Genomic DNA, 19,266 nt, shown 5'->3' with positions numbered 1-19,266 from the left:
GAATCTTAAAGGATTTTTCCAGTCTAGCTTTCTCAGGCTCAGCTGGGATTTTTCCCAAGCTAGAGCTCTTTCTCTACTGTAAACATAAGAGAAAGAATTATAACAAAAGATAAACACCTGCTGGATCCATGAGAAAGCCTGGGACAAGAGGTATCTCCTTCTCTGACCAATGAATTGTGTATTTTGTTTTTCATGAACTGTCTTATTTAAAGCCATGGCTTCCTTCAATAAACTGTTCTTTCTTGCACCATGCAAGAGAATGCCATGTTACTGTGTCCTTTCGCCACTCAGTAACCCCTATACAGTAACACAGTCGAATAAACATACTGCTAAAATGGTATCTTTAAAAATATCAGTCTTACATATTGATATGGAAAAAAGGTGGTTTGTGTTCTTTCACCCCTTAGCTTTTATTTTGTGAACTAAATTAACTGGGCATTGACTATAAGGGTAATATTTGAAGAAAAAGATTTAATTAAAATGCAGAATATAAGTAATGAGATTTTTTTTCTGTCTAAGATTACATATTTTCTTGTAAGTACTAGAGTAGTACTATTAAGATGTGACTGATTAAATCTTCAAATAGGGACATTCAGAAATTTCACTTCTTAAGCTTAAATTCAAGTTTTACATATATATGTCTTTCCTACTTAAAGGAGAAAATCAGAAAACACTTGCTGTCCTTAGTTAAAATGCTTTGAGCTCAATGCTATGGATATTTTGGCTCCATTTTAAAACTGATCTGTTCATTAAGTCATATCCAATTATATAGAAAACAGAATAAGTCCTTACTGTCAAAATAACTGTAGTAAAAGCACATTCCAAGTCATCTTAATATTTGTAGTGTATGATTAAGTAAACATTGAAGCTACCAGGAAAACAGTGAAGTTTGGTTTAGATTTGTATTTAGAAGAAATCTCAAAATAAGTGGTTTATGATGCTTTGAGATTTGAAACTCTTACAAAATGCTCTCTTGAGGTTTATGTTAATTAAAAACTTCTGAAGTTAAATTATAGTATTGTATTCCAAAAACTCTTAATTTTTCTTTTAAAAATCCTTTTATTTCCTTACCTCTTCTGTTTTCACTTGTCAAGCCTTTGAAAGTCCTAATGTCCATATAAAGAGCTAAAAATCCTTGGGTATTTGCAAAAAGCCTAATCAAAGCCTCAGTATTTGTTTGGTTATATTTGATATTGAAATCTGTTGAATTAAGGTATAATCTCTGTACTGCAACAGAAGTGCAATGCAATTCAAAAAGTGGTCCAGTATACCAAATATGTTGACGAAGTTAGGCATACTGCTTAACACTTGAACTAATATTCTAGAAGAGCCCTGTGTATCCAATGCGAATGTTCTAATAAAAGGCTTTTACCAGTAGATATTTTAAAGCTATGCTTTAAAACAAATAGTAGTACTAATTGTTAAAAATTTGACCTTTTAGCACTTCTGTCACTACACCTATGTAGCTATATTTTTACCATTCTTCCTCTGTATAAAATAGCTTAAAATTCATTATTTATAGCAGAGATTTCTAAATACACCTTGCCTTATATTGTTTCACTATAAGCTGTCATCAAACTTCTGTTATTTCAGATAAGTTAAAATATCTTTTTTATAAATTAAGCAATTAACTTAAAATGTGCCTTATTAAATCTTTTGAACTTATGAGTGTCTTTTTTTCTTTTGTATTGTTTTTCTTTTTCATTCCTTTCTGCTCTCACTTTCTTTTTTTTTTTTTTTTTTTTTTTTCTTTTAAGTTGATGATTACTTAGCCATTTTCCACCAAGATTTGGAATACCCCTTTCTAACTATACTTGCATTTTTTGATAATTTTAATTTTTCCACTTTGCTTCTACTTCTGATACTTATTCCTCTTTCTTCTGTTTCCTCAATTCTTTGCTGTGTTATACCTCATTCTTTAAATGGGCCAGATAGAAACTGACTCTTGGCTCCATTTTACTTGTTTTGGCTGGGTAATCTCATTCAATCACATTCATTCAGGAATTATGTTAACAATTCTGGAAGTCAAATTTTTCTTTTAAGTCATACTTTAATTTTTCCAAAAACTGTTTTTCTCTGCCACTTCTCCTTTGTAACCCAAATATACACTTTGTCCTGCATACTTGCAGTATTGTAAAAACTTTCCTGTTTTAACTAACTCCAACTTTGTGCCCTTTCTCCTTTCTTTTAATACTCTGTAAGTTCATTTGCATCTTAATTTATCAGCACTTTCTCAACTTCCCAAGGCCTATGCAGTTTTCAGATTTTCCAGAGAAGTCCAACACCTAGAATTCCATTGTTGCTTCTTGCTTGTTCCATATCATATGTTCTGTTTCCCCTTCTCCCTGTCCTGTCTGAATTGCTCTGCTGCTGCAGTATTTCTTATTCTGTCAGAGATCCTTTACAGTATTTTCTACTTGATCAAATCTATTAACAGAATTTCAGATATTGCTCTGAACAATCTGTTTCTTTTGTCACAGAAATTTTGCAACTGGCACATTGACATAGAGGTGAGGATGTATAGTATAAAATTACAATTCTTTATTCATGGTCATGAGGTATCCCATTCAAATTGGGGTACATCAAATGTGATTTCACACATGGTTCTTTTACCTTTCAAGTGTTCAGGTGCAACATCATTTGACCAATCATTAATTTACACACATATCATTGTTTTGGAAAGCAACTATAATTCTATGGCACCATTGTCCATCTGATTTTTTCATGATTGAGATGTGTCTGGAGTGGGTCTTGCTACAGTTACGTGCCTATGATTCCAGATAATGGGAGGGTTTCACAGAGGTGTTAGAGGGGCTAGGATGATGGCAGTATCTTGATAGTCCAGGGGTATCCTTTATTCTTCAGTGTGGGGCCTGTCCTTCTCCTTGCGATGAGCTGGGATCCTTTAGTCATTCTGACTTAACCATGACTATGCAGTATACAATGGTTTGGGTTGGAAGAGACCTTAAGGATCATCTAATTCCACCCCTCCTGCAATGGGCAGGGATACCTTTCACTAGACTGAGTTACTCAAAGCCCCATCCAACCTGGCCTTAAACACTTCCAGGATGGGGCAGCCACAGCTTTTCTGGGCAATCTGTTCCAGTGCCTCACCATCCTCACAGTAAATAATTTCTTCCTAATATCTAAGCTAAGCTTTCTGTCTCAGTTTAAAGCCATTTCCCCTTGTTCTATCACTACATACCCTTGTAAAAAGCCATTTTGTAGATCCCTTTCAGGTACGGAAGGGCCACAGTAAACTCACACTGGAGCCTTCTCCAGGTTAAATAACCCCAACTCTCTCAGCCTTTCCTAATAGGAGGGTTGATCCATCCCTCTAATCATCTTCATGGCACTCCACTGGACTTTCTCCAACAGGTCAATGTCCTTCCTGTGCTGGGGACCCCAGAGCTGGATGCAGTTTTCTCGGTGGGGTCTCACCAGACCAGAGTAGAGGGGCAGAATCACCACCCTTGACCTACTGATTTTGAAGCAGCCCAGAATACAATTGACTTTCTAGGCCACAAGCGCACATGACTGGGGCATGTCCAGCCTCTCATTTGCTGGTGTCCCCCAAGTCCTTGGCAGGACTGTTCTCGATCCGTTCATCCTTCAGCCTGTACTGATACCAGAGGTTGCCCAGTACAATCAAGCAGCCCAGGTGCAGCATCTTGCACTTAGCCTTAAGTCTCATGAGATTCCCATGGACCCACTTTTTGAGCTTGTCCAGGTCCCTCTGGATGGCGTCTCATCCTTCAGGTGTGTCAACCACACCACTCAGCTTGGCGTCCTCTGCAAAGTTGCCAAGGGTGCACTCGATCCTTTCATCTATGTCATTAATGAAGATATTAAATAATACTGGTCCCAATTCATACCCCTCAGGAGCACCACTAGTCACTGATATCCATCAGGACTCTGAGCCATTGACCACTACCCTCTGGATGTGACCATCCAACCAATTCCTTATTTACTGAACAGTGCACCAATCAAATCCTTGTCTCTCCAATTTGGAGAGAAGGATGTCATTGGGGTCCATGTCAAAGGCTTCACAGAAGTCCAGATAGATGGCATCTGTAGCCCTTCCCGTGTCCACTGATGTAGTCACTCCATCATAGAAGGCCACTAGATTGGTCAGGCAGGACTTGCCCTTGGTGAAGCCATGCTTGCTGTTCTGAATCACTTCCTTATCCTCCATGTACCTTAGAATAGCTTCCAGGAGGATCAGGCTAACAGGTCAGTAGTTCTCAGAGTCCTCCTGGGATGAAGAAAGTTCATAGAAATTACTATGATAAAGATTGGTACAGTAGTTAGGGGATGAGATTTTCCAGCACTCTTACATTCTCTTTTAGAGTTTTTCTTCTCATTTGTCATGTGTCAGCCATTGTATGTAAACGTTTAGGAAAATATTCTTCTTACAGTTCCTCACTATCTTCTTCTGTTTTACTTGTGAGGACATTTGTCAAACTTAATAGTTTTTTATCTTTTTCATGCTATTTTAATCAATAGATGCTTTTTGGGTTTTTTTGCATTATTTAATTAGCTACTGTTTTAGGGGTACACAATAAATTGCCGATAACTACTTTTTTTCCAGATCAACATGATAACAAAAAAAATATTTATAGTAACCTTACAATTACTACATCAACATCTTAAACTTGCAGACACAATTCAAGTTATTAAGCCCTTGCTGCTTCCTGACAAGAAACAAATGGGCTACTTTAGAGGAGATATTAAATTTGCTTTCACTAGTTCTCTTTTTATTAAAAGCCTCAATACTGTACTTTTGTGTGTGGTTTGGTTTTTAGACTGAATCTGGCTATGCATCAGAGTCAAGTTTACGACGCCATGGCTCCATGGTGTCTCTTGTTTCTGGAGCAAGTGGATACTCTGCAACATCCACCTCTTCATTCAAGGTTAGTGAACAACATTTTCTTAGTATTGGTATTTAAATAACACACAAAACTGGAAAGTAAATAAGCTATGTGAAGACTTGTTCACACAATTACAGGGAAAAGCCCCAAACAAATCTGGTTTATTATAAGTGTTAGTAATTCAGCACGTGATGATGAACAGATCATACAGGAAACTTTTTCATGCCTCTATGCAGCTATCCTTCTTAAACTATGGTGTGATTTTTCAAATGGCAAGGAAATCAAACCTGTGGGAGGATTTATTACTCTTTCTTAGCATACTTCTGAGAATATCAGGGATTCTAGATGAAAGGAAAAGGTGATTCTGTGACTTGACAAATGACAACTTTATTTCATGTGTATAAATATTTAACATTTGAAATTGATTGGGGCAGAAGAGGAGCAGCACAAGAAGAGGGAGTAAAGGCTAGAATAAAGATTGTAAACTAGAATTGACTGTTTTCCAGTAAATAGGTGTAAACCTCATAGTATGTAAGACTGTGTTTTTTTAAAAACTTTTATTGAATGCTCTAATGTAGCACATGAAATCAAGATGAAAAATTGAGACCAGTGGACAAAATGAGTAAGAAACACTTTTATACAGTTTCTTATGCTTATGTTCTTCTAATATTACCAGTATTTCATAGCTGCTGATATCTGAAATGTCTTTGGTGTGCTTAAAGAATTAGTTCTTCATAATTGCAGAAATCTTTTTTTTTTTTTTTTTTTTTTTTTTTTTTTTGTATTGAACTATTGCTGAGCATTTGAGCTTTTTTTTGCTTGTATTTTCAGAAGGGCCATAGCTTATGTGAGAAACTTGCAGAAATGGAAACCTTTAGAGACATCTTGTGTAGACAAGTTGATACTTTACAGAAATACTTTGATGCCTGTGCAGATGCAGTTTCCAAAGATGAACTCCAGAGGGATAAAGGTAAAACTGTAATTGAGAACTGTTATCTTCAAAGAATTTAACTTTTTACACAGTAATAGCCCTTGAAATAGCTACTATAGCATTTGATACCATATAAATGAAGTATATATATTAAATTTAGTCTTTAGTAATGAGATCAACTGTAGATATTTCTGCATACGCTGTTAGCTATTTTCACTTCAGAAGTTGGATTCCCATAAAAATATGCTTAATTTAAACATTGACCACTAGTTGACAGTTGTATAAATTATCTTTTAAGCATTTGATGCTATATAAGAATAATTGTTTACCTCATAACATGAATTCAGGTTTGTTTACTGCTGTGTCTCTGTCATGGTTTAACCCCAGCTGGCAACCAAGTACCATGCATCTGCTTGCTCACTTCCCCTTCTCGCCCAATGGGATGGGGAGGACAATCAGGAAAGAAAATAAAACCCATGGGTTGAGATTAGAACAGTTTGTTTGAAACAAAGTAAAATAAATTAATAATAATTGTAATAAGAAGGAGAGGGAGATATAACCCAAGAAAGACAAGTGATGCTCAATACAGTTGCTCACTACCCACTGACTGATACCCAGCCTGTTCACAAGCTGTAAACAGCCACCTCTTCCAGGTAACTCCCCTTGGTTTATATACTGGGCATGACATTCTATGGTGTGGAATATTCCTTTGGCCAGTTTAAGTCACCTGTCTTGCCCATGATTCCTCCCAGCCTTTTGTTTAGCTCCTCACTGGCAGAGCATGAAGCACTGAAAAGTCCTTGCTTTGGGTAAGCACTACTTAGCAACAATCAAAACATCAGTGTGTTATCAACATTATTCTCGTACTGAATCCAAAACACAGCTCTATACCAGCTACTGAGAACAAAATGAACTCTATCCCAGCCAAAACCAGTCTTTTATCTTTATTTTGAAAAGCAATAGATTACTAGTTTTCATAGGAACAATACATTCCTTTAAAAAGGCAAAGATTCTGCCATAACGAATGCTGCCGAGTTGTATTGGCTGTAGCTAGAGCACTGAGTGTACACTGGAAGCCCTAGTAGACTGAGTTATGGATGTCTACATCTCTGAATTATTCTACCCAGAGCACAGCTTGTCATATTCATGCACTCTTCTGAGGCATTAATATTCATTCCCATGTTTTTCTGGTAACCTGAAACTTTTGATAGTGAGAAACGTGCTAGTTTTATATTAATTAAGTTTTAGTGAAGAAAGAATGAGCCCAACCACAGAAGGGATGTTCTAAGAAAAGCTGCTAACAGCTTCCTCTGTGCCTGGCAAAACCAATTGCTAGCTAGCTCTGAGAATAAGCATACTAATAAGCCAATTAGAAAGTTAAACATGCCCCTATGAGATTCATATTTTAAAACGAACAAACCCCCAGAATTTCTCTTTTTTTCCAGCCTGAGTACAGATAACAGGCCGGGCCAGGCCGGACTGGGCCAGGCTGGGCGGATGGGTTCTTCCACACTGCCGGACCCCTTCCCGAGAAGCCTGCCAGGCCCTGTCCCAACAAGGCGGAGCCCTGCTCTAATACAACACTTGCCAAGCCAAGTGCCCCTCCCCCAAGCACGGCCAGACCAACCCATAACTCAACTAAAATGCTACCACTACTAAGTTTCACCAAAAATCACCAAGCAGGGGGAGGGGGAGCCATCAATGCTGCCACTATATTATTCTAACCTAATTATTAAAATTTTAACTCCCCCCCCCCCCCCCCCCCCCCCCCACCCAGCATGGCCACTAAAAAATTCTCCACCATAAACAACTCCAACCACCACCCAGCAGGGATCACATATCTACAAACTTCAAGCAAAATATTAACTCTTTCACTACACAAATGAGACTTACAAACCTTCAATTCTCCCTCAAGTGAGAGAAAAGGACAAAATAAAGACACATTAAAAAAAAATAAAAGCACCAAAATCAATAAAAAAGAAGTCAAGTTCCAAATAAGAAGAAAAATAAAGAAATTCATTAAGCTTAAGCTAAAATTCTCTTATAAACCATAATAATAATGTATAATATATTAAATATCCCTATAAATCATAAAGAAACATGGGGGCGTGGAGCATTTGCAATTTAAACATGTGAAAACGTATCCATACGAAACAAACAAATATTAAAGTAGCTATAATCCCATAAAAACTTCAAACCAAAAAAGAAAAGAGTAATAAAAACCCTTTACCCTAAGAGAAAGATGAAGAAAATATCTATTCCCAAAAATAATATCAAAAATAAATTTTAAAACCCTTTACTTTTAAACAACTCATCCTTAAAATAATGCCCCATAAGTTTAACATAACCTATAAACACAACTATAAGAAAGCTACAAAAAATAAGACTTCACAATTACAAATTTCCAAACAACTGCTATTTATAAAAATTAAAAGCCACAAAAAACTATTTTCTTATGAAGTCTCTATAGCATAACAAAAGAGACTCCTCTCCCAAAATAAACTAAAAAAGACTGTTCTAAATGTAATAAAATAACTAAATTGTTTCTATAAGTTGTCAATAAAAAAGTGTGAAAGAGAAGAGTATTCTAAGTTTTATTCTAATTCTAATTCTTATTATTCTTTTAATTCTATTAATAAAGGGGTTTTTATACCCTTTAAAATTTATACATACTTTACCTTCCTTCTATTCCTATCTCACAACAAAAATAAGTAAATAATTGTAATAAGCGCATTAACAATTTAGCCAACACTAAACCCACCACATAAATTAGTACATTAACCTAAAAATGTCAAATTAACAAACCAAAACCACTACAGAAAAAAATATATAAGTACCATTCCACTTCTTTGAGAACTTTCTAGTGTAAAAGAGTAGATAGTTGCTCAATTTTGGCTCCTTGCTTATCCAGTTGTAACACCAAGATAATGTTCTTCTTGCCATCAAATCAAGTGCTAAATTTAGACACTGAGCAAATGTTAGTCTCCTGATGGTTTCTGAAGGTAATGTTGATAGTGGTCAAAAATAAAGAAGGGTGTGTGTCACGACCATTATAGGAAAAAATCTTAAATGATGCTTAGCCATTAAGATGGTCTTAATTCTTTTTTGCATACTAAAGACTTGGGAAAGCTTTCTCACTCCCATAACACACACTTTCTCACATTTAGTGGTAGAAGATGATGAAGATGATTTCCCTGCGACGCGTTCTGATGGGGATTTTTTACATAACGGTAGCAACAGTAAGGAAAAATGTAAGTGTGTCAACTTTTCCACTGAAAATTCATACAAATGGTATTATAAGCCTGATACAAGATGGGTATTTATATTCTTTTCTAAGCAGAAAATGACAAGAATAGTTATTTGAATGCATGTGACAGGACATGCTTATTCATGTCAAGATAATCATGAAAATCAGTTAAGGAATTATAATCTGAGTTAATCTTAATTCACACAAATATTAATGCAAAACTGTCAAGCTGTAATTTCTTATTTGTGTCCAAAGCCATTTCACTACAAAAATCTGTTGAAACAGCTTCATCATTTGTACACTGGGAAATGAGATTTGTAACAGGGAATTGCAGTTTTTCTTGTGTTATCTGCTTTAGGAGTGTGGTGAAGCACAATGCTTTTCCAGTTAGGTGAGCCCCATTATGGGTTTTTTAACTTCGATGTCTATGTAATGATTAAGTCAACATTTTTACTGAATCTCATTCATCCTAATTTTTGCACTTTTTAAAACTACATTTTTCAGTGTTATGCGGAACAGAATTCTGATTTTTATTTTAATCTTAAATGTCCTGGTTATAGTCATTATACTCACTGCATCCATTCACTAAATGTGAATTTCTCATGCAAGTCTTGCTTTTTTAGAAATCTGACATATCTAGCCTGCCAGAAGTTGTATATTCATTAAAAAAATCTATTTGCATTCTTTTTATACTTTATCTTGCTTCCTGGCTGAAATTATTTCTGCACTGACATTCTATAATGTTTGACAATTCAGTATTTTTTAGACTTTGGTTCACAAAACTTTGAAGCAGTAGAGTTGCAAATTTGATGGAATCACCAAAAAAAGTACTTAGCAAAAGCATTTTTAAAATTGTAGACACTTTCTTCAATGTTACAGTTGCTACAGTAGTTTCTGTTGTTTCATCCGTTGGGCTGCCGGGGGGTGCCGGGTCTGAGACAAAGACATGACACTCGTAGTTCACTGTAACAAGACTTAATCCACTTTATTGCGTGAGCACGCTTAAATAGGGTGCTTGATCTTTCCCGGGCTCACATAGGTGGTTGGTTAGAATTTCTGTCATTCAGTTTCTCAACCAATGATACATTAGCACTTAAGGTCCGATAGATGAGTTGGTATTTTCACCCAGGTACCTGCCTACTTAACAGTCTGGCTAGGTTTCAAATTGCGTCTTTTAGAAAAAATGCAATGTTCACTGCCACACTTCAAGAATATGAAGAATATATGTGCAAAATAAGCCTTTTTCCATCTTCTGCTTTCTTTTATCTGGCTCTAGTTCCCCATGTGTTGCATGTTTCCTGGCTGCATTTAAATTTTCTTTCTAGATTATCGCCAAAACTGTTAGGACGAAAGGAATTGGAAGGAGTTACAGTATACTTCCAGAGAACTAAAAATATGAGTAGATTTTTTTTTCAATCATATAAAGCACTTGTTCTGCTGAGGATTAATTTTAGTGATCAGGAGAGGGTATTTCAAGGACCCAAAAGGGTATTGTTGGGCTTTTGGTATAGCTGCTGTAGAGACAGATGAAATCAGGCAGTTGAATACCCTGGCTGGTCTCTCAGAGGACTCTTCTGATGTAGGACTGCTGAGGGTCAAAGAACAACAGGTATTGATCTCTACCACAACAATACACTGTTGACAATACTGCACCAACCGGGACTCTATGACCCCCATCCATGAGATGATTCATGAACTGGAGGGAGAGGGAGGGGTCAGCAAAACTTGCTCATCCTTTCATAGTTTTATATAGCCAGTGCTTAAGCCCAATGGAGAGTGGAGGCTGACAGTGGACTATCATGGCCTGAATGAAGTCATACCATCCCTGAGTGCTGTTGTCGGACATGCTGGAACTTCAGTACGAACTCGGAAGTCCAAGGCACCTAAGTAGTGCCAGCACTGACATTGCTAATGGGTTTTTCTCCATTCCTTTAGTAGCACAGTGCAGGTCACAGTTTGCTTCCACCTGGAGGGACGTGCAGTACACCTGGAACTGACTGCCCCAGGGTGGAAAAACAGCCCTACTATTTGCTGTGGACTGATCCAGGCTGCACTGGAAAAGGGTGACACTCCTGAACACCTGCACTACATTGATGACACCATCGTGTGGAGTAACAGAGAAGAGGAAGTGTTTGAGAAAGGGGAGAAGATAATCCAAATCCTCCTGATGTTTTTGCTATAAAACAAAGTAAGGTGAAAGGATCTGCCCAGGAAATTCAGTTTTGAGGAGTAAAATAGAAAGATGGATGTAATCAGATTTCAGTGGATGTGGTCAACAAAATAGCAGCTTTGTCCCCTGTGTCCAGCAAGAAGGAAACACAGGCTTTCTGTTGGGGGTTGAGTGTTTTTCTATTACTGTGTCAATTGAAAGAATTTTTCCCATTATCATGCCAATGGAGCTGGCCTGGTTACACCCAGGGTCTCTGATGAGTCCAGACAAAAGGTGTCAATTGCTGTGGCTCCCAGAGGGGCCTCTGAGGTTTCCGGGAGGGGACTCGTGTTTCCGGCGAGCTCGGAGGAGGACGCCCGGATCTTCAGCCCACGCGGCCGGAGCACAAACGAGCCAGACCCTCTGTGATCACCTGCCCTGCATCTGCCCCGTGCCAGCCTCCTGCCTCTGTGCACACAGCTGATCACCTGGACAGAAACGGTGAGCGAGGAGCCGCCGCTCCAGCCCATTCCCGCCCGAGACCGGCGTGGCTGCTGCCGCCCTATCCCCTCCTGCACCCCCCGCCTGCCCTTGGCAGCTCCGGGCTGGGAATAAGCACAGAAACAGCGTGCTTGCATCTAAAGGGACTGACACCGAGTTATCTATTCTGTTCTGTTAGCAATTTTAACAACTGCTGTTGTTTTCTGCTTGTACAGTTAGATATATTAGTAAAAGAGCTGTTATTCCCACCCCCTTATCTCTGCCTCAGAGTCCTTGATTCAAACAATTATAATACTTGGGGGGAATGGAACCATAGCCTCTGTTTCAAAGGGAAACTTCTGCCCTTACTGGCAGACACCTGTCCTTTCAAACCAGGACACTTTCTTAGGTGCTGTGCGTTTTTGGAGAATGCATATTCCAGAGTACAGTCTGATTGCAAGCCCTCTCTATCATGTGACCTGGAAGAAGAAGGATTTCAAATGGGGCCCTGAACAAGAATAGGCTTTTGAACAAATTAAACAGCAGATTGTTCATGCAATAGCCCTTGGGCCAGTCAGCACAGGACAGGATGTAAAAAACGCCCTACGCTGCATCCAGGGAGAAGGGTCCTTCCCAGAGCCTCTGGCAGAAAATACCTGGGGACACTCAAGGATGACCTCTAGGGTTCTGGAGTAGGGGAAACAAATGATCCAAGGCCTCCTACACCCCAACTAAGAAAGACATTCTGGCAGCTTTTGAAGGGGTTCAAGCTGCTTCTGAAGTTATTGACACCAAAGCACAGATCCTCCTGGCACCAGTGTTTGGCTGGATGTTCAAAGGGAAAGTCCCTTCCACACATCATGCTGCTGATGTTACGTGGAGTAAATGGGTCATGCTGTTCACACAGATAGCTTGAATAGCAAACCCCAATCACCCAGGGATATTGAAGATCATAATGAATTGGCCTGAAGGAGAAAATTTTACACTATCATCAGAAGAGGAAGAGGTGCAGGTGACGCATGCTGAGGAGGCCCCACCATATAATCAGGTACCAGAAAATGAAAAGTGACATGCTGTCTTTACTGACAGTTCCTGCCATATTGTAGGGACAAATTGAAAATGGAGAGCTGCTGTATTGAGTCCTATGTGGTGAGTTGCAGAAGCTACCAATAGACAAGGTGAATCAAGTCAGGTTGCAGAGCTGAAAGCTGTCCAGCTGGCTTTAGATATCACTGAGCGAGAGAAATGGCCAAAGTTCTACCTCTACACTGACTTGTGGTTTGTAGCAAATTTTCTGTGGGGGTGACTGGAACAATGGAAAAAGACCAATTGGCAGCTAAGAAGTAAACACATCTGGGATGCCAAAGTGTGACAAGTCATCACTACCCAGGTAGAGAAGTTGGCTCTAAAAGTCCATCATGTAGATGCACACATATCCAAATGTTGGGCTACTGAAGAGCATTGCAACAATGGACAGGTAGATCAAGCTGCCAAGATTAAAGTGTCTCAGGTAGATCTGGACTGGAAATATAAGGGTGATTTATTTCTGGCTTAATGGGCTCACAATGCCTTAGGTCATTAAGGAAGAGATGCAACATATGGATGAGCTCATGACTGAGGGGTGAACTAAACCACGAACACCATCTCCCAGGTTATCATTAAGTGTGAAACATGAGCTGCAATCAAATTGGCCAAATTGGTAAAGCCTCTGTGATATGGGGGATGATGGCTGAAATAAAAATATAGGAAGGCCTGGCAGATCAATTACATCACACTCCCGCAAACCTGCCAAGGCAAACACTATGTGCTTACAGTGGTGGAAACAACCATGAGATGCTGTCCTGGTTTGAAAAGACAGGTGTCTGCCAGTAAGGGCAGAAGTTTCCCTTTGGAATAGATACTTTGGTTCCACTCCCCTCAAGTATTATAATTGTTTGAATCAAGGACTCTGAGGCAGAGATAAGGGGGTGGGAATAACAGCTCTTTTACTAATATATCTAACTGTACAAGCAGAAAACAACAGCAGTTGTTAAAATTGCTAACAGAACAGAACAGATAACTCGGTGTCAGTCCCTTTAGATGCAAGCACGCTGTTTCTGTGCTTAGTCCACAGTCCGGATCTGCCGGGGGCAGCCGGAGGGCGCAGGAGGGGGTGGGGCGGCAGCGGCCACGCCGGTCTCGGGTGGGAACGGGCTGGAGCGGCGGCTCCTCGCTCACCGTTTGTGTCAGGGTGATCAGCTGTGTCCGCACAGGCAGGAGGCTGGCATGGGGCAGATGCAGGGCAGGTGATCACAGAGGGTCTGGCTCACTTGTGCTCCGGCCGCGTGGACTGAAGATCCCGGGCGTCCTCCTCCGAGCTTGCCGGAAACCCGAGTCCCCTCCCGGAAGCCTCAGAGGCCCCTCTGGGAGCCGTTCCCACCCACCCCTTTTGTCTGGACTCATCAGAGACCCTGGGTGTAACCCGGCCAGCTCCATTGGCATGATAATGGGAAAAATTCTTTCAATTGGCACAGTAATAGAAAAACACTCAACCCCCAACAGATGCCTGGAGAGTTACCCTGTACCTCATGTCACTGCCCAGAACACCGTCTTGGACCTTCAGAAGCAAGTTCTGTGGCCACATGGCATCCCAGAAAGATTATTCAGACAACAGGACTTATTTCAAAAATAGCTTCGTAGACACCTGGGCTAGACAGCACGGTACTGAGTGGATGTATCATATTCCTTATCACACACCAGCCTCTGAAAAGATAGAATGATGTCATGGACTGTTAAAAACCATGTTGAAAGCAATGGGCGGTGGGACCTTGTCTTGGTTTGAAAGACAGGTTTCTGCTAAGGAAGGCAGGAGCCTCTCCTGAAATGGAAAATGTGAACCCCATACCTCCAAATTATTATAATCCTGAAATTAAGGAGCTCTCAGGCAAAGATATGGGAATAGGAATGACAGTTCTTTACTAGGAAAATAAAAATAAAAATACAGTAATACAAAAAAAGAAAACACTGACAGAGTCAGATTACAACCTGACACCCCGTAAGTCAGGGTGTTGGTAGCAGTCTGTTGGGGGTTGTTTTTTTTCCCTTTTGTCTCTGTGGAATTTTCGCCATGGTCATGCTAAGAAATCTGTTGGCTACACCCTAGCATGAATGCCTCATGACAGGGGGAGGGGAGAGACTCCCTGTACCTTTTTTTTTTTTTTTTTAAGTTTCTCTTGCAGAGGGAGGAGAGAGTGAGAACACCGAAAGATCGGGGGGCAGGTAAAGGTGGTGTGGGCAGCTGCCCACTCTCTCTCACTCCTTTGGCTCAGAGAAGAATGGCCACTGAAAAAAACCTTGCCCTGCCACACTGATGCCAGGAGCTGCCTTCCCTCAACTGTGGGACCTCACACCCCCCCTTCTTGGACACCTTCCTGCTTCACCCTGCCACCTCCATGCATCCTGTTGGAGCACCAGGACCGACACTGCCCCCAAGATCTGTGAGCAGCACCACTCCTCCACCCTTCCCATTTGGGACACAGCCGCCATCACCCCCCAGCGCCCCTCCAGCCACGTGGGATCACCGCATCTCCCCCTGCTCACCGGGAGCTGGTCAGTGCTGCCAGCTGGGACGGTAACTGCACCACAGGGGAAAGGTGTCCACAACCGAGAGAACTGTTACTGGATTCCTGTTCTGTTTGTTGTTAATTTTGTAGTTGTTGTTGTTTTGTTTGTCTTGTTATATATACATATATATACATATCAGTAAAGAACTGTTATTCCTATTCCCATATCTTTGCCTGAGAGCCCCTTAATTCCAAAATTATAATAATTTGGGTTTACACTCTCCATTTCAAAGAGAGGCTCCTACCTTCTTAGCAGATACCTGTCTTTCAAACCAGGACACAGTCCAATTAAATGGTGGCTGCAGTCCTCCTGGAGTGACACATGTGGTTCGGTTGAAGCAGTGGTCCAGTAGAAGGGTGTAGTTTTCCTTGGAAGGTCCAGTGATGATGTAGAAGGGTCTGGTTTTCCTCTGGAATGCAGTGGAAAAAGGCTGTTCTTTTGTTCCAAATCTCAGATTTTATCTAGGTAGGAAATGCTTGGCTCCTCCCCCTGGGTGGAGCATCTCACAATGGGATGATGTAACTTTATCAGTCATGCAGTGGGACTCAATGGCCCATTAACAGAAGATATCTTCCTGGAGAAAGGATGAGTTGTGGAAAAGATAAAGATCACTGCCTCACCTGGTTTCAACAGATGGTGATAGAATATATACTTTAGGTTACATCCTGCATTGCAAGCAAAAACAGACCTTCAAACACTGGGATCTACATTTAGTGAAGGACATCTGGTTAGTTAACACTAAAGGCTCCACCAATCAAGCTGGCTTTGCCCAATCAGAACCTCTACATACTGTAGAAGGGGATGAAGTCCCCATGGTATATAGGAGGAATGTGTTAGGGAAGACAGCTTGGATTAGTCTGGTTTCAAGCAAAGGCAAACCCATGGGCATGGGATTCTTTTTGCTCAGGGACCTGGGTGCACTTAGCGGGAAATGCAGAGGGACAGGTAAACGTAATGTGTACCTCAAGATGATTTGATATTTGGTTGAGAACAGTCTGTAATGTTGAATTGCATATGTAATATGGGTTGTTGAATGACACTGATATTGTATGTCGTAAATACCATGGACAAGGAGTATGAACTGATCCAGTTACACCGGTCATGGACTAAAAGAATTCAACAAACATCTTGGAGGTATTTCCAGTGACTATTGAAATAATACCTGTGCTTGTGCAAAGCAATATGTATATATATGTATATAGTTGAAATGTATAAAATCTGGGCATTATACTAATGGTATAGAATTAGGGATAGATAATATCTTGGGTACAGAAAAAAGGGTGGAATTTTTTATGCTGTCTATTCAATATCATCCATGCCACCACCGGGGAGTGTGGTTTTGGAAGGGAAAAACCCAAGGCTGAAAATAAGAAGCTTTCAGGATTTTTTTTTTTTCTGGGCTCACTCTGGAGAGAGTGTGGGACCAGGACTGCTGTCACTGCTGCTATGTCTCCACTGCACCAGAGAGTGAGCCCCTGTACCCACACCATCCTGCCACCACCCTGGAGAGAGAGCCCCTGCAGTGGAGTCTGAGCTGTACCAGGTGGCACAAAGTCAGAATTTCAACAGCACAACTCCTCATTTAAATGAACTAGATTTCCAAGTTTCTTTTTGTCCCTGCTTTATATTTTTTTTTTGGGCTGGGGGGGAAAAGTTAAGCTGTGAGACCCTCCCGATATATCTTTTTATTTTTCCAAATACCACATTGCCCCACTCCAGGGTCAGTCACGATTCTGCCTTTGTCTAGGAAACCACACCGGGTGCCGTCTTTGGGAGACGTTATTGTTTATTTGGTGTTGAGTGCCCTTCTGTGGTAAAACTCTCTCTCTCTCTTTAGTGCATTCTGTTGTTAATATTGTGTGGGTATTGCAATTTTTCAGTAAGTTGTGATTCCAACTTTTAATCTCCTAGTGTTCCTTCATTATCAGATGGGGCAGGGGGGAAAAGGGAGCATCTTGAGTGGATTTAATTTTCTAGCTTGGTTTTAAACTAGTACAGTTCTCTAGGATCTTTGAGTGAAAGTTAAAAAGAGTACTATGAAGGCATTCAAATTTATTGCTCACTTTCCAATTAGAAAATCTGGTAACCAAAACAATGATCGTTTCTATAAAGTACCAAGGGAGAGCCTGGCTGATGCATATTTACCCAGTGGGATTTTAGAATCTAAGAATGTAGAATCTTGATCAGGAAGTGTTACCATTCATCTGCTCAGGAAAATGAGTGCATTTGGGTTTAAATTCTGTAAGAATAAGAGCAGTAGGTGGTACTTAAGGGAACCTCTTTGAAGATGGAAGGTGGTTTTGTAGTGAAACTACAAAGATGGAAATGGTACACCGACTGGAAAAAAAATTATATAAAACACAGTGGGATTTGTGTTGGATTTTAATGCTTTGAATGGAGGAAGAATATTCACCAGTATACTGCTGAAATAATGAGGTTGTTTTTAGAGGAAAACTAATTATACTCATACTCTTGCTATCCACAGAATACCATCAACAGTAGGTATAAATAAATGGCTTGTGTACCAAAGCATTTCTCTGTAGCTGTTTTTAGGGTTGTAAGCTTTCCAACCCCGGGGTTTGCAGCCCTGAGTCCAGATATCTCTGAACCCCGGATACAGAACCCCCAGCTACTCACTAGCGAAGTGTAAAGGCTTGAGACCGCGCAGCAAAGATTCCGAAGATAACTTTATTGTCCTTGAAGGGAAATGCTAACAACGGTCTAATTATATCAGATAACAAAGACTTTATATAGGTTTCCAGAGGATTGAGTTTCTAACCAATAAAAACTACAACTTACAAACTAACCAATTATCTTAAAACTCTAAGTAAGAAAAGAACCAATTAACTTGGGACTTTGAGTCAATAGAAATCCTAAGAGATAACGGGGTTTTCGATAAGGGAGGGGGGGTTTCGTTTGAAGGAACTTCTTTGTTTCATGGGATGGTGTCCCAGGGGTATACTTTAGGGAGTGTAACATCTTTTACATTTCTCTTTCATATAGAATTAGTTTAGTGACAAAAGATGTTAAAGGGGCATAAAATGGAAAAGATAAAGGAGCTTTGTTTTTCTACTTACTGTCTTTTAAAACTAGTCTTTAATTTCTGTGGGAAACAGATTTGATTGAACAGGTGATTTTTTGGAACATATGGGAAAGTATTACAAACAGAATCTTATTAATAAGAAGGCACAACTGATCTATCCTAACAGAGATTAATTTTAAGAAAGGCAAGAGAAAACAATTAATGACTAAAACAAAAATTTTAAGAGATAGAATAACTAAAAAGAAACCACTTGAAAGATGTTGAAGTAGAAGAAAAATAATACTGCTGCATCTTTCATTGGCTACATACAGTTTGATCTCTAGACAAGAGCAATTGCAATGATAACACTTTTCTATTAGCCTTTAACTTGAACCTACTAAACATGCAAGATCTCATTGTAACATTTGTTGACACTGAGTTTGAAACTGCAAACTCTGTATGTATCACTGCTACTTTGAGACTAGTCATTAAGAATTACTTAGAATATATGATGACTGAAACTGTGTGGAAGTATTAATGAGTTGTAGATGAGACCTAAAGACATCCAGGAACAAAAGCTGTTTTTTTTTTCCAGGAAATGAGGCTACTTGGCTGCATTTTCCTTGGAGTTTGCCATAGATTTATGAAATTATTTTATACTGTTGCAGTCAGTGGTAATTTCTTCAGTGTGTCTAGCATGTTGCATACTTAAGAGAAAAATCGCATGTATAAGCAGCTTAGCTGTGCTGGCAAGCCTGAGCATGAACATGGTCTACACCAGCATGACATATTAGCAGTATAAACTGCATTTTCCCCTTGGCAGCTGTTAGGGAAAGGCAGAGCTCATTATTGCTTCTGAAGCAGATTGATCTTTTTTTCTTTCTTTCACTCCCATTGTCTTTACTCTTTTAGGCAGTATTCTTGATTAACATGAAACTAAAAGATAAGCTGTGTTCTACCATA

General features: G+C 39.8%; 1 protein-coding gene across 1 annotated transcript in view; it reads left to right on the top strand.

The window, feature by feature from the left end:
- The window catches only part of LOC306814076 (ceramide transfer protein-like), a 116,451-nt gene that overhangs the window by 67,870 nt on the left and 29,315 nt on the right, over window positions 1–19,266 (top strand). Inside the window, exons 5-7 of the mRNA XM_079329790.1 lie at window positions 4,806–4,913; window positions 5,703–5,841; window positions 8,970–9,053. Of these exons, the coding sequence (XP_079185916.1) occupies window positions 4,806–4,913; window positions 5,703–5,841; window positions 8,970–9,053 (331 nt within the window). The remainder of the gene's footprint in view (window positions 1–4,805; window positions 4,914–5,702; window positions 5,842–8,969; window positions 9,054–19,266) is intronic.

This window comes from Erithacus rubecula (assembly GCF_903797595.1).
Source record: "Erithacus rubecula genome assembly, contig: SUPER_W_unloc_1, whole genome shotgun sequence".
In the NCBI taxonomy this organism is placed as follows: domain Eukaryota; kingdom Metazoa; phylum Chordata; class Aves; order Passeriformes; family Muscicapidae; genus Erithacus; species Erithacus rubecula.
This window is presented reverse-complemented; position numbering and strand designations above follow the sequence as displayed.